The sequence below is a fragment of the Tauraco erythrolophus genome, chromosome 16 (genome assembly GCF_009769465.1).
Source record: "Tauraco erythrolophus isolate bTauEry1 chromosome 16, bTauEry1.pri, whole genome shotgun sequence".
In the NCBI taxonomy this organism is placed as follows: domain Eukaryota; kingdom Metazoa; phylum Chordata; class Aves; order Musophagiformes; family Musophagidae; genus Tauraco; species Tauraco erythrolophus.
In genome coordinates, this window is record NC_141480.1 from 4743777 (window position 1) to 4765791 (window position 22015).

General features: G+C 41.1%; 1 protein-coding gene across 1 annotated transcript in view; it reads left to right on the plus strand.

Moving 5' to 3' along the window:
- SPOCK1 (SPARC (osteonectin), cwcv and kazal like domains proteoglycan 1) overlaps positions 1-22015 on the plus strand; it is a 314902-nt gene that overhangs the window by 234694 nt on the left and 58193 nt on the right. The window contains exon 5 of the mRNA XM_086621457.1: positions 18755-18869. Coding sequence (XP_086477583.1) covers positions 18755-18869 — 115 coding nt within the window. The remainder of the gene's footprint in view (positions 1-18754; positions 18870-22015) is intronic.

Below are 22015 nucleotides of genomic sequence, written 5' to 3' on the forward strand. Positions count from 1 at the left end.
TAAGTTTTTTTAGTCAGCTTTCTCAGACTACTGCAATAATAGAAAAGTCTGAATAATGCATGATTTTAGATGATGTGGTATCTGTAATTCAGGAATGAAGAGATGGAAAACTCTTGTAGACTTACAGGTGAGAGTGAATCATATTTCTACTGTGATAAATTTGGCATTATCGTTATCTAAATTTCAGCGCACTTTCTTCTGCTTGTTGATTCCGTGTATTCTTACTAGAGTAGTTTTCAGAGCTAAATCATAACTGGAAAATAGTAGGAGATCATTTCTGAGCAACACTTGGGCTAATCTGTAAGTAAAGAACGGTGATTGTATTGGTTGGAAAAATCAAATGAGAAGAATTATTGACTTACTGCCTTGTGGAGTAACCCCCAGGTTGATGCTACAGAATATTTGAATATAGTAGTAGTATATATAAGTAATAGTTTCCTGATATTTCAACCTTAAATCTTCTCATTCATCCTGGTCTTCTATTAGTTTAACTTACAGCATTTCTTTTCCATTGGTAGTTAGTAACTGGAAGGTTACTTTTTTCTTCTCCTTATATCTGTCCTAAAAATTGATTTAAAAATCTAGTATTTGTCATTATTTCATTTTTGTTAATCAGAAGCCTTTTTAATTCATGTTTTTCTTGTGTTGCTCTATCATGAAGTTTTCAGTGTTGTCAGTGGAAGAATGAGACTCCACACAGCACAGAAAGTGAAAGCTTTGAACAAGCCTGGTGATTTCCAAATAGCTGTCTACAGTGAGGGTTATAAACCTCTATATAAATGGCTTAGAAAAAAGCTTTCTTCGTTATCACTGATCGTCTCTACATTGACATGATGGGTGAAACCCAGTTCATCAGTGTCCAAAATTTTATCACCTAATTCTTCTTCAGAGAAGCTGCAACTTCAGTATCAAATCTTGCAGCTTACCCGAGAAGTCGAGTGACCCACTTAATGATACCTTCAGAAGAGAATCTGAGATGTGAGCTGACACTGAACCTCCAGTATCTTCTTCCCCTGGGCAGAAACTCTCCAGACTCAGTACATGCTGTGCTTTCGGGGTGGCAGATTACTCTGTGGGATTTATTGCTTTGTTAATATGCTCAGGACATCATCTTTCACTGCCGTGAGAGCTGGGAGCGCTGTCTGGATTTTTCTGCTCGTTGTTTGTCTCTGGCTCCTCGTTTTACACCTTTTGGCTTTGGGCTGTATCCTGGGTTTGGGAGGAGGCTCGTTTGCCACCTCCTGAAATCTGATACTCTCTAGGCTTCGTATTTACTCTGTCTCAACAGTCATTTCCCTGCTTCTGGTCAGCTCTGGGATACCACTGTTAGGAATTTTAAAAGCCCATCCTTTGACTTCACAGGCTTAGCCTGGATGCACTCTTTGAGTTTGACTATTTAATGACTCCAGTTTCGTCTCTGCATCTGTGATTTTTGGGAAGGTAGAGAGAAAGGAAAGCTCCTTTCCTCTTCCTTCTTTCCCCTCATCAGCTGATCCCCTTGGTTTTGTGCTTTCTTCCCCCCTGATGGCAAGCTCTTCTGTCTCTGCACAGGCACTGCCCCTGCCTCCCGGAGCTGCACGAAGCAAACAGTCGTTTTCCTCGGTGCTAAACTCCGTCAGAAAATCATCACTGTTTCTACCCCCTCTCTTTTTTCCCATGGCGTGACACTCCGCCACATCAATACATTTTATAATACAGGCTTTGATATTTAATGGTGAAATGCCTCCTTGTTACTGAGCATCATCCTTATTTCGGGAGAGAGGAGGAGACAGTGGGATGAGCTGAGCAGTCCTGCATCGTTACACACGGAATACAGCGTGGATATAAAAAGCAACAACGTATGCAGGGAAAGCATTTGCTTTAGAGCAACTGTGAGGCAAGGCAGGAAAGCCAGTTGTATAATTCATGTTAGCTGCCCTTGCTGCTGATCATGAATTTAGTCTTGATCTTGGCAAATCAGTCACACTTAAGAGAGTGACAAGGAGACGTAGCGCTGGTGACAGCCTGTACTGCAGATATGTTTAAGGTCTCAGCTAGAACACAGTGCCAGCCCAAAACGTAGGCTCAAGGCCTCACTGGACAGGCACTCTTGTCAGGGGCAATTGTGACAGTCTAATCTTTAAATTAAATGTTTTTCTACCCAGGGAGTTGGGCAAATCAGTCATGTTCCCTCAGTTTCCAACCCTCGGCCTAGGCGCTGCTTGGGGGATGGATTTCCTTGGCGATCCCACGCACGGGGCTGCAGTTGACTTCTGCATGCTGCTGTCACCCGTCAGCATCGCTCTGACAGCACGGTTCACCCAGTCTCGCTTCATTTTTAAACAGAATGATCCAGATCACATCCTCTCCTCAGCACCTTGATGAGGGGAAACTTCCCTGCTGAGATGAGACAACCAAGAGACCAGGAGAAGGCTTAAGGGCAGTGAGGCTTTATCCGCCTGGCTGGTCGGCCTGTGGTCAGAATGAGAAGGGACTAATGCCTTTCCCAAGGAATGAAGGATGATATTCACTGGTTTTTATCAGATGCCTCCCCATGGAAGCCAGGGCTCAGACCCCCTGACTGTGCTGTCCAGGGAAAGGAGCAGGTGCTACAAAACGAGACAAACTCTACAGCCCCAAATCAACACAACTCTTCATTTCATTGTCATCTTATAGTTCTTCAGACAGTGTCCCAAATAGTGGCAATTAAAATATTTCCATTATTCTCAGCATTTTAATACGATTAATTTTTCAATGTATGTATATACACATCCCATTGATTGTGTGAGCTAAATAAAATAAGTCACACTTTATCCTTCTATCACCCATCACAATACTCGCAACCTCCGTAATGTTCAAGAGAAAATTACTGCTGCTAAAATGACATTTGAACCTTCAAATGCTGAAGACAGTCCTTCCAGCACCAGCTCAAAGGTTAGCTGTAGCTAGACCAGGAGGACTAGTCTGTAAAGTGTGTGGCAAAGGTATCTCAAAGGTATCTGTGGTGTTCTCTCCCAGCCTGAGAACTTGGTGTCTAAGGAATTAAACATCTGCAGGTTGAGCAGATCAAATCCTGCTTGAGTGTCAACCCTGTAAACACCTGTTATCAGTCACTCTGGGCATTAATTATGTGGCAAAATAACTGCAATAGTCATCAGCTGGATTAACCTCACTCTCATTGATTATTCTGCAGGGAGTTAGACCCTTTCCAAATCCAGATGAGAAAAGGCGATGTTGTGGTGTCTGTCTGAGGCATGTGCAGCCACTCTTGCCTCTAGGACCCAATTTTCCAGCCTCTCCTCTGAGCAGGAACTAGCTTTGTGCTTGGAGTTTCTGTTGTAAAAGCAGGATTTGGGCAAAGATGCCTCAATTCCGTCCGTTTCAAAGGTGACAACCTCTGGATACTTGGGTACTGTGGTGGAAACCACATGCAGCTCTTTTTCAACTGCAAGAAATGGTTTCAAGGCTTAATATTGAAATGTTCTAGAAACTGGTTCCAAAAAAGCAATCATCTTTGACTTCTAATTTAGAGAAGCTTCAGCAGTAATTTACAGTATTATTATTATAGTCTGCAGGAAGGGTGATGTATTGGCATTTAGAAGGGTAATATCTGAGTTGCTCTGAGGACATGCAGAAATGCCTCAGACCTCCAAGGGGGAAAAGGGAGGTTTTGTCTGGAGCATCACAGCAGCATGAACTGCTGCGACTGCCTTTGAGCTCAGCTTTTGGAACTAATGTTACATTCATGTAAATGGGCAATAAGTCCACATACCAATAAACCAATAAGTAACTGGTCAACAAAATGTACGATATTAAACATGAGAGCTTTGCTGTGTTGTGATTCTGTGGAGTAGCTTTTTCAAAGGGAGTCACAAAAAGGTACAAAAATAAATCTCTTGATTAAAACAGTTCCAAGTATCAAAGTTATATAACTGGTTATTTGTTACTATTTGAAAAATACTGATTTATTCTCTAGGTAAACCTTTTGATTCTTGAGCTATTTATATTTTAAGAAAAAAAAAGAAATCTTAGCCCGATGGGCTGAATCCTCTTCAAAAGTGTAAATGCGTTCTCCAAATGTTTTTCATGAACTTTTGAAGCATGCAAATATAACTTCAAACTGCAGTTTTATTTAGGCTTCTGCGGGGGTAAACTTCAGCAGGAATGTTCTTGTATTCTATTTTGCTCAGTCTTGTAATATTACACAGAAGGTAGAATAGGTGGCATTTTCCAGTTCAAAGGGTCTGCTGACATTTGTGAGCTCACTGTACGTCTCACTGCAGGAAAACACTTTTAAACTTCTGGAGTCTTGGAGTTCTTTGGGAAATAACATCTATGTTTTACTAATGTTTTTCCTTCTTGATTAATTTATATTGGAGAATAATAAGATATATGCCACAAACCTTATCTGTACAGTGGCCAGCTGGAGAATGGGAATATATTAAACCCAAGAATTAGTAAATGTGCCCCGACCTTACAGTTTTCTGAATTTAAATTTGTAGGATTTGAAGCTAGCTTGTTAGCTGAAGAAAAACTGAGGAATTTTTACCAGTTGACGTACTTTATATGTGCAACTGTGAGCAGAAATAAGTAGAAAAATTCTTTTACTTTTCTAAAAAAACTGTAGCATTCAGCTAGAAGGTGTCTGTTTTTTTAACAGAATTTGTTGCTCATAGGCTTTTCCAGCTTGAAATATTTTTTTTCCAACCATTCCTTTTGCTAAGAGACAACAGAATTTATTTTTATTATCAGATCTAGTGCCACTCAGTGCCAAGCTAAGTTAATAAAAGAAAATAGCATCTCCAGGTACAAGCGTGAGACTTACTAAGAACTAGTTTTATAATCTGAACCAGTGAGTTTCTGTAGAAGGATTGCTGTGTTGGTTGGTGTATGGTTTTTAAGCAAACAGTGGGTTCTGACAGGTGGTCTGTGGGCATCTGACATGGGGTCCATTAATCACTTTGCTTGGTCAAGAAAGGCAAGTAAGAAAAGCCACGCTATTTTCAGAGTCTTCAAGTCATGCTACAGTGGACTTAAGTTTTAGGAGCTGGAAAATAAACAAAAGATTGAAAGCCCCCTGTATTACAGTGTATGTCTAGTACTCTAATCTGGTTAATTGGGTGTTGTCATCCCTCTGGATTTAAATATCATCCCTCCCATTATATTGTGTGCTGGTGCGGTGTGTTTGATATCTCCTGCTGCAGAATTGGCTGCACTTGAGCAGTAGTACGTGTTTATACTCTTATAAATACATAGGACTTGGATGCCGTTGTAGATGAAAGGAGCCATATAAATGGTCATTTCACTGCATAATTGTCTTACTTAATATTTTTCAAGAAATATTTAGTAGGATAGATGCAGTACATCAATACCAGTCAAACTGCTTTGGGGTCTTTTTTGAGGATTAACAAATGCTCTGTTAGCTGCACGATGCTTGTAGAATGTACAGTATTCTCTCACAAAACCTACCTGATTATAAATGTTCATGCCTTACCTTGTTTCGGACCAAGATTGCAGCAACTTCTCACTCAAAATGCCCACAAGGTTATAAACTTTCTTGAAAATTTATTACCTTGACCTATGGTAAGTGTGAGAGTGAGAGCAGTGTATATTAATTGTAAAGGGTTTTTATTTGGGAGGCATGCATGCTGTAGAATATCATACTAAAATAGTAAAAAGGCTTCAACTTTGGAGGAGGTTCTTGAAGCTTTTAGATTTCTTCAGGGTCCATGACCTTTTCTTCTGCTCCCTTAAGGATAGATGCTCGAGCTATTTTTGTAGTCTTGCTGTTGAACTCACTGAAGTAGCAAAGCTGGAGTCAAACTTGTGTTGTAAACTAAATTTTGTTTCTTGTTATGCACTTCATTAAACCAGAAGGGATTTTTTTAGATAAGCATTTGTCATCTCCGTGTCAGATTTCTCAAAGAACATGGTGAATTAACAAGATATGTTTAATGCAATCTTGACAGAAAGGTTAATGAGAATTCAGAAGGTGGCAAGGAGGGAAATAATATATACTGCTCCAAGTGAAAACTGCAAGGAACCAGAATGAGTTGTAATTCAACTTGTCTTAAATGGAGGTGTTTATTTGTTCTACAGTGGCTGTAATTAAAAATGTTTTAAGCAAATTCTCAACTTCAGTAATATTCGCTTCTGTCCATCAATTCATACTGCAGTGGGACCTAGAGGGCAGGTGGCCATGGGACTGAATTATTTTGAAAAAATATGTTTGAGATGGAGATCTTCTGCCTGTGTACTTGGAAGGGAAAAGGTGTACCTGCCTGGTTCAGGCTCTGTAGGATCAAGGTCACGTGGCTGAGAAAGGCAGAGGGAAGAGTGGAAATGAAGGCAAATGCCATGGTCACATCTTGATAAGAGCAATTGCTGTGTCTTATGGCTATGTGACTTTCTCCCATCGCTAGCCTTGTTCAGCCAGTTGGGTTACTCGGAGGACTGTAGAACGGGTCACAGGACGCTTCCTTGCAGTTAACCGTGACGTCTGCGGACTTCTGCATATTTAGATAGTTTATGGAAGATTCTGAGCAGTTCCCAGGCCTCCTTCTAAAGTTGCAACAATTTCGATTGAAGGGGATGATCGAAGCATAAAACAACTAAGTTTGAGTAGCTTCTGATCTTGAGCTGTCTGTGGCTGGCTGATGATTTGCCTGATGCGATGAACGCTTTTGCATTGAGCCAGAAAACACCCTTGAAGAGAACTCAGCAATAAGTAAGGATTGCAAATACAGTATTTGTTCTTTTTGGGAGAGCTACCAACCTTGATGATGATAATCACAAGGCTCCTTTTCTAACTTGATTAGAATCACAGCTGTGACTGCCAAATCAAACAAATTGGCATGTGATCATCAGAACTTAAAAACTCATCAATTACATACGCCCTTCTGTCTACAGTTACCTTTGCACTAAGGACAACCCGATTACTTTGGTTGTTGGTTTGGCTTGCCCGTTGGGTTTTCTGTGTAAAGTCAATATTCTTTTTAAAATCCTCCTTTCTGCAGCCAAAGTCAAAATAGCAGAAAACTTATTTACATCGTGAGTCACCTGCCAAAGTTCAAGTGTTGACAGTTGTGTTCTTGACAGGAAGAGGAAACAAGAAAATCTTAAGAGTTTATTATGCCAACTCACAGCTAATTACACAAGCTTAAATAAAAATGCCATTTGCACTAATTTAGTTCCCTTGTTCCAAGCCCCATGCCTGCGTTCAGTTAAGACTTAAAATTCCCTGTTCGGGTATACAGCCAATGTGGTATAAGGGCTGTAAAACATGGGGATTAGCTGCTTTTTGGTAACTGGCTTGTGAGAGACTTGTGTTCCAGGATCTTTTCCCTTTATGCATGAGCAGAAGGTGCACCAGCCTTTAAGGTGCTTAAAAGTTGTCCTCCTAAACACTCTGACCTTTCCTGAGAGGTGCCAGCCTCTTAGCACAGGAAAATGACTATTTTTTTTTTTCCAGTTTCAGAATTCATATTTTGAGCTTTTACAAGCAAACAGCTTATTTGAGCCGTTTAAAACATCAAAGGAGGTGTTTCTTGGCTTGGGCACATCTTTAATTTAAAGCAGATTTATTAAAGACCGAAACAGGACAATACTGCAAAAGGATTAGCTGTGGTTACTTGATTTCTGAGCAAACAGACTAATTCTGCTTTCTTTGTATGGGTGTCTTTCACAGTGAGTCCATTCACTGAGCATTGAACTAGGCCTCGGGATTTTTTTCTTTTTTCTTTTTTTTTTTTTAATTTTTCATTGTTTCTATTGTCATCTTTAGAAATCAGAAGCATTGCTGGAAAGCTTTAACTTCAAAGCTTAAGCCAGCTTACTCTTCATTGGTTGCTATGCTCCAAAATACATTCCTGAAGCTTCTTTGCTAGTAACTGCCAAATGTTTTGTTTCAGCGCTTCTTAGCATTGGGGCTTTCAGTTTGGCTTTTGTTTTGATTTATTCTTCATGAAATAAAAATTCTGAGAAGTCAATTAAAGGATAGGTTGGCATTCTTAGCACTTACACCTTGTTGATATTCTCAAAGCAACCAGAGCAGTGGTACTGCAGAATGCTGTTTATTTTGTATTAATACTTACACTTCAGATATGCTCTGTCTATAAGCAACAGGCAAACTCTGATATCTGAAAGTTTACTTGATACAGTACGTTTCATACATCAGTAACAAGGAATGAACACTGCTAGGGCCACAGCATGGCTGGTGAAACCTGGGCAAACCTATTGTGAACTAGTTAATCTAGTAGATTTGATGGGAAAGGAGTGGGATAACTCTACTCTGGAGAAGAGGGTAGACCTTCTGGAATTTATTAGTGGTGTTATTTGGGAAAAGAACAATAGAATTTATTATTAGTGGTGTTATTTTGGAACAGACTGACCTTCACATCTCACAAGGAAAGACAGCACTTGGTCAGAAGAGGACGACACACCTTTTGAAAACCAAAAGCTCGCGTTTCCACTTTTACAGAGGCACTTCAGGACTTGGTTGTATGTTTGGCGTATGACTGGTAGCCCAAGTAAACTCCTGAGTTTGGTCATAAGGAAGAATACACTTCAGCTGCACCACAGAGTTGTGGAAGAAGCCATGGTGGTCTTTCAGTGTATCTATATCCTTTTTTCCCCCACCACCATTTCTCACTCATTCTAGAAACAAAAATGCAGTGAATGTTAAGGAACTGTTGCTAGGATATATGTGCTCAGAAGCAGAGATTACAGCACCTAGCCTGACTCTTGTTCTCTTCTGTCGGTCTCTTCTGGAAGCTCCTCAGACATTTGTCCACGTGGGCTCTGAGGTGTTTCCAGATAACTTCCTCCTCCCGAGTAATTTTATAAAACTATGAGCATGATATGCTAGTTTAAGTGTTACTCTGGTGTTTGTGGCAAGGTTGCTGGAGAAGGAATAGGCAGCAGAGAACAAATGGCAATAGACTGATCACTGATGGCTGAACACTGATGGCACCACTGTTTCAAGAGGTGAAGCAGGTGTAGTAGCAACTTTTCTTCAACTTTCATGTGTAAAAATACATATGCCAGAGAGTTAAAACTGTACTTCTGAGATGTTCTCAGCCTGAACAGCCATAGCGGTGAGAATCTCGTCTCTAATAACATACTGTCAGATGCATCAGACACCTTAAAATAACTGCAAATACAGTACTAAATGGAGGACCCTCACCTAATGCCAACACCCAGTGCCTTGCTTTAGGCTCCTTACGTGCTACAGGTCTGCAGAAGGCATTTGACTATGCAGTTATTAATTGATGAGGAGTGTTGGCTGAGAGATTTTTGAGATGCTAAGATGTTGTCATTGTACCAATTGCATAAAAGCCTGACGGGAAGGTTCCTGCCCTTTGTGGTGGTCACCAGATGCTGTTTTTTTTCCCAGGTATGAACCAGATGGATATGAGAACTACTGAGGAAATCTAGGTTGATACAGTTGCATGGCATAGCTAAGTTGCTCTGGTTTAAAATGTCATTGCCTGGGTGGAAACCCTGTGCTTGGGGATCTGAATGTCTTGTGTTGCCTTCCCTGTGCCCTATGTAGGCAGCTGTTTAGCTGGTAACTGTAGTATCTGTATGTGCGTGGAGCCACAGATCGTTACCTCTTGATTATGTTCACGTTATCTGATGTGTCGTCTCCACGAGAGAAATTAAATTGCCTTTAGTAATTTGAAGCAAGTAAAAATGACAAATGATTGTTCTCGTGTGATCAGTAAATGGCTACAGAACAAGAATGTGTCTCAATTACATGGCAAGTACATTTCAAGCAGCATTGATCGTTCCAAATCTTCAGTTGTTTTCCTGTGATTTTTCTTTACTTTTAAACCTAGATGGCTTTGGTTTATTCAAAAAAAAAGTAGCTTCTTTCCACTTTGAAGAACTCTCAGCTCATGATTATGAAGAGTTAGAATAGAGAATGATTTCACAGAGACAAAACCAATATAATATAGAGAGAAATGAAAGAAAACAAATTCAGTAGGAAAGTGATTTTTAAAGTCCGCATCTTGGGATGTGGCAAACTAGTGTACTGGAAAGCAAAAACTCCCATGTGCAGCTAAGAAATGGTTGTCATTAGTTGAGCTATTGTGCAAATCCTGCAGGAAGAGAAAGGAGTAGACATTTAGCAACAGGAAATGCTTTTGTATGTGGGTATAGGCTATAAGATAAACTTTTTTTTTTTACTTAAAAAAAGCACTGCTGCCTGCATTTGCATTTGGATTCTGATTCTGCAAATATTCCTGACTAGAGAATTAGCATCTCCAAAGACAGTTCATAGCAGGCATGGTGGGTGATTATGCCACACAACCAAGCATCCTGCAGAGATTCCCCAAGCCAGTGCCAACCTGCGGCAGGAAGTCCCTGCCCTGGGTGACTTTGCATCATCTCCTCGGCATTCAGCTCCTGCATCAGTGCACAAGGAACCAGCTCGCATGGCCCAGGGGGTGGGCATAACCTTGCTACTCAAAAATGATCTGTAGAACCACCAAAATCAGGCTGAAGCCCAAATTTCAGTCCAAGAACACGACTCTGCTGGGGAGAAGGCAAGCACATACCTACCTTGTAGTAGTCGTTGCGTGACAACTAACAGGAGGCAGAACCACAGGAGAACAGGGTAGTTTGCAGATTTAACACAGGCTGGGACTTTGTGTTAAATCTCCAGGAGGAGGGTTGAGTGTCGTTATGACCCAGCCATTCATGGTGACAGAAGTGCTTTGTCTTCATTTGCCTCTTAACTTGTATTAGTCTCTTCAGCCAGTGAAGAAAAAGTGGAAAACAGCATTGCACAGATGTTTGCACTTATGAATTGACTCTTCTCTGTCAAGCTCCAGCCCTGCTTGGCCCCTGCTGCTCCAATAAGCACCTGAATTTCGTGCAAGGTGATAAACCAGCTGAGATGTGTCCCACACACACCTTAACATAGGTGTTTGCAAAACTGGCATCTAAATTACTTGTAAAATCAAATTTAATTTCAATATGACATGCTAGAGTTTGGTGCCTAGAACCATTTTCTTGTTTGTTCACAAAATGGCAACCATTTGTGTTCGTTGTTACATTGCATCAATAAATGGTCCCTTGAATGGTACCTCTTCCTGCTGTAGCCAGTGCTGTGACCTTCTGTGCCATATCATGTAGCTGATGCAATTAACTGCGCTTGTTAAAAAGTTCCTGCTTTGCATTGACCTGATTTCCAGCTGTTTTTCAGGGCAGTTTGTTTTGTATTAAAATAGAATTTTGTCTTTCAGTGGTCTGTCTAGAAGTCCCCAGATTAGCTGATTTTGCCCTGTCCATAAGGGCAGTTTGCAGTCGGATGAGTTTGTGATCATTTCCTTGGTTTGCAGCTCTGCCATTCAAACACTGAAACGTTCAACATGCCTACAAGCAGTTGCCCTACTAACTCTTCAGCTATCAATCAGCTTGGGAAATGGCTCTTTTTTCTCTTTTTTTTTTTAAGTCTATAGTTCTTTGTTCTCTGGGTAGTTTTAACCAGCGGGGTAACATTGAAATGCAAAGCTTTTGGCTACACTGAGTCCAATTACAAATATGAAAGATCAACCAAGTAGTCCTTTAGAAACAAATTAATGGCAGAACATTAGGAATCCATAGTCTGATTGCAGCGTGGTCAGAAACTTTGCTCCACGGTCACAGCTTCAACTGGGCTATTCCTCTGGGTTTCCACACCACTGGGGAGGGCTTCCAGCTGCTGTCCTGCGAGCACCCTGCTGGTCTGCCTGTCCTCATGGCTCTGCCCTGGTCCTTTCCTCCCTTTTCTTCTCCCATCTGTGGTGTGCAGGACTTGTACCCCACAGTCACAGACTCTTGTATGAGGATCTCTTGTATGACTTGGAAAGCAAGGAAGAGGAATGAGCTACTCTTTGGAGCAGAGCTGACCCTCTACTAACTCTCCTCATATAGGCAGTCGGGCTCTGTGTTCTTAAATAATTTTTTAACTGATGAAAACAAAGACTCTCTCCTGCTGAGAAGTTGAAACCTATTTTTAGAGAGGTGTGCACAGTTCTAATTATAGTGCTGGGCCACAAAATAGGCAATTAATGCCATCCTGTATTGCATGGTAGCTGCCTCCTGAAACTTGGCTCAGTCTTTTCTGCAGCCCAGGCTGGGAACTGATTGTCTCTTTCTGGAAGATGAAACTTCTGTCTTTCCAGTTGCTGTGGAGTTGGTAGACAATTGCTTAAACTTACACTGTAAGGGTCAAAAACATGTAACACGCTGATTGCATATGGCTGGGACCTAGCAAAAAAAAAAAAGAGGCTGGAAAATTTAAAGTTTATTGTAAAAAAAAAAAAAAAAAAGTGTTGCCAATTTTAAGGTTTTAAAATGTAACAAGCTTTATTGTCGGGACCTAAGCCATGTGCTTGGAGTGCCTGCAGCTGGCAATATTAATGATGTGACCTCCTGACTTAGAGTGATATTTACAGATTTCCTGGGTCTCGGGCTTTCCCTCTGCTCTGGGTTAATTCTACACTGAAGGCAAAGTCCTGCAGCTCTCCCTCATTAGAGCTGCAGGATTGCAGAGGGCAAAGCTGTGGAGCATAGAGCAATTTGTGGTCCTCAGAGCTTGGCTGCAGGAGACCTTTTGGTGTTGCTGCTTTCAGCTGCATAAATCTGTTCAGCCTGTTTCATGCCAGTCCCTTGGAGTTGTGTCTCTTTCTTCTTGACCCCACACCTGGAAGCCGTTCTCGTTTTCTAGCAGATGATGAACCATTAACCTGTCAGCTAAGTGTGCAATTAGAGCCTTTCTCAAATATTTGTTGTTTACCTGAGATATGATAAGGTCCTTCATGTCATTTCTTGCAAAAATGGGAATTTCTGAGCCAATCAGCTGGAACATCTGCTTCAAACCTACAGCTAGTTCGTGTTTTAAAAATGGCTCAATATGTATTTGCACAATAGATTGTTTGTGTTAATTAGAGTTATTCCACCACTGGTATGCATGCATAACTCCTATTCATATCAGCAGCAACTAAGTTTTCTCAGGAGGAAAACAGAGCTCCTAATTAGAACTCCCAAGTTTTTAAGTTATCTTTATACAGCTTTTATTGCAGAGCTGCTGTATGTTTGCCTGGTAGCTCTTCTAATAGAAAACAATTATTTTTTATTTTTTTTTTCCCCCCCAGCCTCCTCTTTATTTTTATTGCAATGACACAAACCAGTCCCACCCAGGAGCAGATCCTGTGCAGGGCAGGAGGCTCTACTATAGGGAGCTTGCCCTTCAAACAGAAGGAGCAGCAAGCATGTGCCCAGAGAAGGGAGATGACTGTGCTACCCACCAAAAATGCTGATCTGGCCATAGAATAGCCACTTTAGTCGATATAAAGCCAACCTACATGGTCAGGCCTGGCGACAGAGCTTGGTCTGTGTTTTCAGTGCCCGCTCTGAGGTGTGGAGCTCTGTTGCCCTGTCCCAGTGCATCCCCTCTCCTGGAGCAGGGCCAGGGCAAGGCTCTGGTTTGCAGGGCAGCAAAGAGGCAGCAGAACTGCGTGGCAGGGAGGAGAAGTGCTAAGAGACCACACAACCCTGTCACACAGCCCAAAATTTGAGACTCGTGTCAGGATTTTGCATTAGCATCTGCTTTTTTGCAAACATTGAATTCACACGGTTGACTTTGCTGTCTCCTAACTGCACAATGGGGCAGTTGTTTTCAGGATTTCAGGTTTTACAGAGCCTAAAAAGTTTGCAGAATTTCCTTTAAAACCTTCTCGTGCACATTCGACAGGGTGCAATGGGAGTGCACCACATGACGTTTCTTTGGGGATATGAAGAAAAGATACTGAACCTTTTTTTTATTGTGCCAAGTTGTTTGTTTTTTTAAAAAAAAAAGTCTCTTGGTCTGAGAGTGTTCCAAATATAGTAATTTTTTTTTTCCACCTAATGAAAACTAGAAACAGAGGCTTATCAAGAAAATACTGATAAGAATCCTAGCTAAGGAAGCACTGGCAAGCCTGTTCTAAAGCATGTAACCAAACAACCCCTTTCAAATGGGTGTCTGAATTCCAATGGATTCTAATTATCTGCTAAGACAGATAGGTGTGAAGAACTACTGATATAAAGAAACTCTGGACTAAAAAATATATATGCTGTAATTTCTGGAAGTTTTAGCTTCTGCCGTTGACAGGTACTGAGTAAAAGATAAGGTAGAAAATAATGAGCTTTTGTTACTTGTATCAGAAGTTTAGAAGAGACATATTGTGAGTGAGCAAAAGATGCACCATAAAACAAACACTGCACTGAAATCATTCTCGGTGGAAATGTAAAAAGCTGCAGGGTGCTGAAGAAGATGCAGTGTCTTCCAGGCGAGAGTACTGTTTAACACAGTTTTAGAGCTACTGCTATTAGTAAGATGTAATATTCAGGTTTTTAACATACATTTTAATTAGTATACTATAAAATTTAACCTCCTATTCCAATTTTCAGTCTTTTGAGATAGACACTTCATGGTAGTTTATCTTCATCATGTATATTGTCTGCTAATTCCTACATGCTCCCACCAACAAAAATAGGCTGCTCTCATTTTTAGTTCACATTTCAATTGACAACAGGAGCAACATAAGTTTAGAAGCTGACATTTTCTCCTTTGTCAGCATAAATAAATCTTAAATTATAGATTTCGTATTACCATTTTCATGCATTAGGACCAGATCAGGGTCTCGGAGAGCCTCCCCTCTGCTGAACAGATTCTCAGTTGCATCTGCATTCCCACTGAAAGGTGCTGTCAGGGTTAGGGTCTGGCAGTGTTTACCCTACCTATTGTCATTAGAATCACAGTGAAGAATCACACAGCTACATCATTACTGAGGGAGCTGGGTGTAGCACGTGTAGTTAACGCATCAAATACCATCAGTATGCACAAAGTCCATCTCTGCTGTCGGGGCATGTGTTGTCGTGAGGTTCCTGCCTGCTCTGCTGTGCTGGCAGAGGAGTAACACCTGAGCTCCACAGGGACCAGCTGGGTATCTGCTGGTGGAAGGAGCATCTTCTGCAGGTGCTGTCCCACTCAAATATACACCCTTGTGTAAAAGATCACAGTAACTTATTCGGAAATATGACTTATGTGGAGGTTAGATCAAAACCTGGCTGGCAAAAGTTGAAAGCCAGTATAAAGCCAGAGATATGCTGTTTTATTACATCATTAAAAAAATATCTAGATTCTCCTCTAGCAGGGACTACAGGCTGGAGACTGACAGAAAAGAATAAAATAGCTGGGAATAAATTTTATGTAGCTATTTTCTTTCTCCCTCAAATGTGAGCGCTTATGCAAAACACATTGCTGTAGATTCACTGACAATAAAGAGGGAATCATTATACGAGTACTGGATTCTCAGGAGAACACTTTAGCCAAAACACACTCTGCAATAATTTCCCACATCTTAGTTGAATAAATTAATTTATGAATTTTCCATGAATATGTTCAACCGTTTCTCCCCTCATATATTTTATTGATCTCCATATACATTTAGCAACAAATAACGGAGCTGCTTTTCCATTTGCAGTAAAATAGTTTAGAGATGTTTATGTGGGCCTTGGGGTTCGTAGTAAACAAATGCAGTTCAAACACCAGGGAGGTAGCAGAGAAACACGTTCTGTACCCTGCATCTTTTTATTTTCATGTGAGATGGAGGGTGGTAAAAGGAAAGAGGGCATTTGGGTTTTCTCCACAAAAAATAAAAATGCAGTGGCCATGGTCTGGGGAAAGCCAGCAGGCTCCTTCCAGACTGTAGATGCAGTGGCAAAGTAGTCTGAAAACTTCGTTATTGCTCCACAAGACATCTTCTGTGGCCACTTTGCCTCTGAATATCACTTAGTTTGGCTTAAGCAATGTCTTTAAATCCAAAGTTGAGCTACTCATGTAGGTTATTATAGCAAGTAAGCACACCATCACATGGAAAGTATGAGATCTCCATGTTTTTCTTTAGGGAAGGGAAAAACTGTTACATACAGTGATTAGGTGCTGAAAAGTAATCAGTATTATCCCAGTTTAATATTTAGAATGATGGAGTTCTTTCATCTTACTTCCCAACACCGAGCTACCTCCTCACTTCTGTGAATATGTATACAAACCAACGTCCCAAACTAGTAGGGTGGGAATATAATGTGGTTAATCCTATGAGTAAATTTACTCAATTGTGACTGCACCATTGTGATCTTCAAATTTAGCTCTTCTCCTTGCTTTGCGTGCTCAGATCATAGAGACAACCCTCTTTAAGCAGTTTAATTTTTGGTTTATTTTGAGCTTTTTGGTTGTCATTCTTAGCAATTGTAAGGAAAGCGAAGGAAAAACTTGCCTTGCTGTTGCCAAGTGTAAAGCTCGCTCTTTCTTAACATAACAACAGGCTTGAAATAGGTCTTACCATCTTAAAGGTGGCATTTGAAGTATAATTGCTAATGCTTAGATACATAATTTACATTTATTATGCATAATAAAATATGTAACTAATTGATGTTCTGTAAGGGATTAAATGATCAGCTCCAGCTGCAGGAAGGTGATTTATGCTTGTGTTCTCAATAACATATTGACTATCAGAATAGGCTGCAGAAAGAGTCGTTGCCTTCAGGATTGTGCGCTCAGAGAGCGTTCTTTCTCCTTTCTCCTGTTCTCCTCTCCTACTGACATGCTTTCTGTGGGGTTCGTGTCCTGTACAAAGTGTATTTGTGGAGCAAACAGATAAAAAATAAGTGATTATATTCTCATCGGTCTTGCAAGAAATTAGTGTAAAGCACCAGCTAAGCTTGCACATGTTTGTGTGTGACCATGCCTTTTCTAACTGGGGAGGGCAGAACATAGAATCATAGAATGGTTTGGGTTGGAAGGGACCTCAAAGATCACCGGGTTCCAACCCCCCTGCCATGAGCAGAGGCACCTTCCACTACACCAGGTTGCTCAAAGCCTCATCCAACCTGGCCTTCCTGCAGAGCATGCGACCACCAGGGTGCATTGAGGTTCTGAATGGCCAGGAGATAATGACAACAGAATAGGATGTAGCCACAGGATAATGGTCTCCTGTTGGTAGATTAAAGCCTGGGCAGAGATGAGCCCTTTTAACAAAAAACACACAGAGGCAAAGCCAACACATTTGCAGTACTCTCCAAGCAGGAGTCATTTATCTTGTAGCAACATCCCGTTCTGTTCTCTTCGCTGCTGCCGTACCAGAATAACAGAAGATGATGCTGTGATTTTTGTCAGAGGCTGTTGCTAGACGAGCTCCAGTGGCCCACTGTGTCCTCACTGAGTAACGCCATGGTCTTCTGCTGTGCATCCTTTGGCCTTCAGAAAAGCTGCACGTTTCAAAACTCACTGTGCAAGCAAGCTGGCCTACTTTTAAATGAAAAAGAATTAATCTATGATAAAACTCAGACTTACCAAAAGGATTTTACAGCCCAACGTTTCCAATTTCCCCTGGCAGGAGGCAGTGTCTGCAGGGAGGAGCGCCAGCCTCAGCGCTGCAGGCAGTGCTCCCCCGTGCATTAAGTGTCCTCAGATTCTGAGCTGGTAAAATCAGTGCTTGAAGACAAAAAACGGGCTTGAATTTAGCTCATTAGGTATCGAGCCAAAGAGAATTCCTTGCACGTTTTTGTTCCTGCTTCTGCGTGCTGTTTTCTTTTACTCCGTTTTATTAGTACGTTAGTCCAGTCTCCAGCAACCACGCTGCTGGGCGCAGGCTGGGGAAAACATCCTCGGGGCAGTGCTGCAGAGAGGACAGCTACACAGACAGAGCTCTTGGAGGAGAGTCAGCACTGAAATACATAGAATGCAAACAGCCAAGGCTGTGAATAGTCAGTATGTTATAAATCAGGGCTTTTTAACTAGCACGCTTTTGCAATATTAATTCTTCTGAGTTTTCTCATTCATCCCATACTGCACATGTCCTGCTGTCCTAAATGGCTTAAACGTGGTGACTGTCAAGAAGTGCTGTAAATCCCATCTGCTGAGGTTTTAGGAGAGGGAAAGGAGCAAGTGACAATACACATGCAGATATAGGGAACTATACTGCTCAAAGTTTAATCTTCACTCCTCAGTTTTACAGTTTTGTTGTATTTCTGGAGTTGATTGCACGATGGATGGCTCTTTTTAGGGATGGGGCTGTTAACTGTTAAGGCAATTTATAGTTATTAGTCATTTAAAATTTCCTCCTTGTTGAGAGAAGCTCACCTGGTGTTGAAGGATCAGTCTCATCAGATGATGAGCTGATTTCTTTCACTTCTCACTATGGTGAGGATTAGTGTCTCTTCGTGGATGTTATTCAGACCCAGCCCATTGCTTGCAGTGGAAGTTGAGAGCTCCTAGCTCCTCAGAAGACCCAACTAATAAATTAGTAGTGGTAGATGATAGATGCCAGGTGATCAGGTGATAGATGGTATGATTTCACACCTGAAACATGGTAATGCAGCACAGGAAACACAGGGGATTCTGGAGGTTTCTATTTTCTTCCCAACTTTGCCACTGATCTCTTCGGTGACCTGGGAGAAATTGTTTCAACTTTCTGTGCTGCAGATTCCATGTATTTAAGCAAAGAATAATAATGCTTTATGAGGCACGTTTAAAAGTGTCATGCAAAACTTTGCATAGGAAGTAGCTATTATCATTGTTATCTGTAATAATAAAAACAATGGCGTTTTCAAAAGAGACTGAAGTTTTGCAGTCTGTCCAATGCCATTACTGCTAAATGCAATTTCTCATTTAAGCCACAGCTGCTGCTTTTATATCTTGTCCTAATTCAAAACGTATTCTTGCCTTTTTTAATGATTCTAGTGCAAGTTGGAGTTTCATGCGTGTACTTCTGGCAAAACCATCACGGCTCGATGCGAAGGGCCCTGCCCCTGCCTTCCAGGACCTGAAAGTTCAAAACACAAGACTGAGAAGACTGGTGAGTTGAGCTGTTAATGGAATTATACCAGATTAATTGATTCCTGCTGTGTTCTCAGAAAAATGTCAGAAAGACTGTTTTTAACTAGTACACTTTGTCTGTAACAGTTTTTGAGAAGAAGCTACAGTACAACTAATCCTTTTCTAAACATGTAGTGCTTTCAAACATCGTAACTGCTGCAAAACTAACAATAACTTGATAGTCTCATAGGAAAACTGAGTTCTGGCCAAGGATTCTCGCTTTTGAGTGAAAAGAGATTGAATCATAAAAAAAAATAGAAAGAAAAAATACTACTTGATGGTTCATTCCTTCATAAGTAAAAAAAAAAAAAAAAAAAATCAGTAGCCTGTGCATTAACCAAAAAGTCATTTAAAGTCGCATCTGTGTTACATGGGATCTGAATGATCATTTTGATCTTTATTGTTATCATTAGACGTCAAATAAGCATATATCTATATTCATATATAAAATTGTTTCAACAACAAACCCATTGCCAATGCTGTTGTGTAAAACCAAACATTAGAGTCTCAGCACAAATGGCCATTTTCCCTGCCAGCTCTCGGTGGGTTCCCTGTTTAGGTCTGTAAGCCCAGCAAGCTGATTCACTCCCCCAGGTCTTTTCCAAGGAAGTAAGCACAAGCTGTCTCGGAATGATCTCATCCAAAGGGAATTCGTTCTTGCAAAAGAGACTGACTAAAAGCAAAACTGCAGCAGCAGGGCACGTGCCATAGCCAGGTTGTGTCTAAGGGTTTCCACCCTGTAATGGGGAAAGCCCTTTGGAAGGGAAAAGAGTTGTTGATTGTGGCTGTGATTTCTTGACACGAGTGCAGATGTGCTGGTGAGAACATCTGTGAGAGTGAATACCAACCTGCGTTCAAGTACAGCGTTGTCTCTCCTCTCGTGGAAGGACCACTAAGAGGGTTAATTCACCGACAGCTGCTGGGCTCCTGCCTCTATTAGTAGCTCATAAAGCCAAAGCAGTGACTTACTCGGGGTTTACTCTGTCGTGTTAAGCAGTGAAATGTGTTTATTTGCCTCGTGCACCCCGTGGAGCATGAAAAAGATAAAGCTTTGACAATGGTCTGTTTGACCCAAAATATTTGAGAACCTCTCTTTGCTCTTGCTCCTCCCCACCATGGACACGTTCCAACAGTAACAGGCACAGAAACATGGGGGAAAAAAAAGTTTAAATGACGTGTCCTCTGGTTAGTTCAGGCCCTGTCGCTTAAGCTGAAAACGCTGCAGATCCTGCTGCTGGTGCTCCACGTGCCGCAGCCTCTGGCACCGATTTTCACATCAGGCCTCTGTCTACTCTCTAGAACAAGAAGTATATTCTCCAGCCTTGTTTTTGAAAATTTAGGTTTATTCCATTTTTCGCAAATCACAGACGTTTTTCTGCGTAGCTATCCAACTTAGATGAAGTATTTTAGATGGCAAGGTTCTGAAATCAATATATAACTGTGATATTGCTTTATGTGGCTTGAATCTTTTGGCTATAGTATACCCACTGATAAATTGCCTTATTCATATTTCTGTTTCTTGTAGTTGGGCACAAACATATACTTTTCTTCTCATAAGCTGCTCCCTGCATGCCCTCTTTGCCCTTATCAGAAAGAGTATCAGATCAATAAATCTTCAGTGACGTTTTAAGCTTACAATTTCATTCACACAAGAAAAAAGATTCTAATAACCCTTATCTTGATAAATGTAATTTGACAGGGTAGATGTATTCTGAAACCCAGGCTTTTGTTTTGCTTGACTCAAAACTTTAACTCCAGTCAACAAAACATTAATTTAATGGATTGAGTGATCTGCAGAGCAACTTTCCTGAAGGCTTTTCCAAAAGGCCAAACTTGAGCTAACAGTACTCCTGCCATTGCCTTGTTGACAAGGAAATTAAATGCCTCAACTGCCATCCTCAGTGTGGCATGAAGAAAGTGCTCTGTCCCCTTGTAACAGCACAGCCACTGGGGAAATAAGGGCAGTCATTGCCACGTGGGTATGGAAACATTGCAAACACTGAAGAACACTAGTTATCTCCTGCATTGAGTGTATAAAAAGAAACTGCTCGTGAGCCTGATTACAGTGTTATGGGCAAAATGCTTGTATAGGCATGGGAGTGATTGTGTGTGTGCATATATATATATATGAGAAAATAATAGCAGTATAACATTTTGCTTTATCACAGTTTCTTTCTGGGGTTATGTGCTGAAATGCCTGCAAAAGGATTTGATATTGAGAATCAAATAATCAGTAGCAAAGGGCCTTTCTAGCTTGCTTTATTTTTTCTTCTGGATCTTTGAATGTTCCAGTAACATGCCAGTTAAAGACTTCCTTTAACTTATCTCCTTGCTTCAGACGTCGTCTCTCCAGTTGGCCCACTGAGTGTAATGGGAGTCTCAAACTGACTATTTCAGAGTTTGTCAGTCTTCTAACAAAGATCTCCCAGAAGTTTCCATGCGAAAACATGAGTACATTCTATGTAAGAGTACGAATTTTACCCAGGTGCAATTTTAGCAGCACCTGAAGAGGGATGTGGAATTGTGTGTGTCTGCTGTTCACAGGCTGGCAGCCAGCCCAGCTTTCCTCGGGTTGATGGGAGATCTATGAATTCTAATTGCTGACCACAGGAAAAATTTCCGTAGTGCTGCCTTTCATAAGATCCCTTTATTTGCTCAGCAAGTAGTGAGTGTCACCTGGCTTTGGAGAAATAAGCCCTGAGGTGGCGAGGGTGAGATGTACAGGGCAATCACATGGCAGAGCGCGGTTGTCCCCTGAAGCCTGGTCGTGGCAGCTCTCCAGTGATCTCCCCTTCACCCCATCTTCAGCATCTTCAGACCTCCCAGTCTGGAGCTTCTGACTAGCGTTTTGGTTACTTGGTATCTTAGTGTTTTCTCTGGTCTTCACCCAAAATTATTTTGTTTTCCTCATATGGTACAATAGTATCATTAATATTGCTGAATTGGTATAAAAATCAGTAGTTTGATTTCCTCATGTAAAAATCTATATAAAAGAATTGTGTGGAAAGCTGGGGCTCGGTTTCTTCTCACTGTTTAGTTGCCAGGTTTGTGAAATCTGTTCAAATATAGCATAATTTCAAGTAGGAAATGATAGAGAGCTAATCCTCATGCCTCATACAGACATGT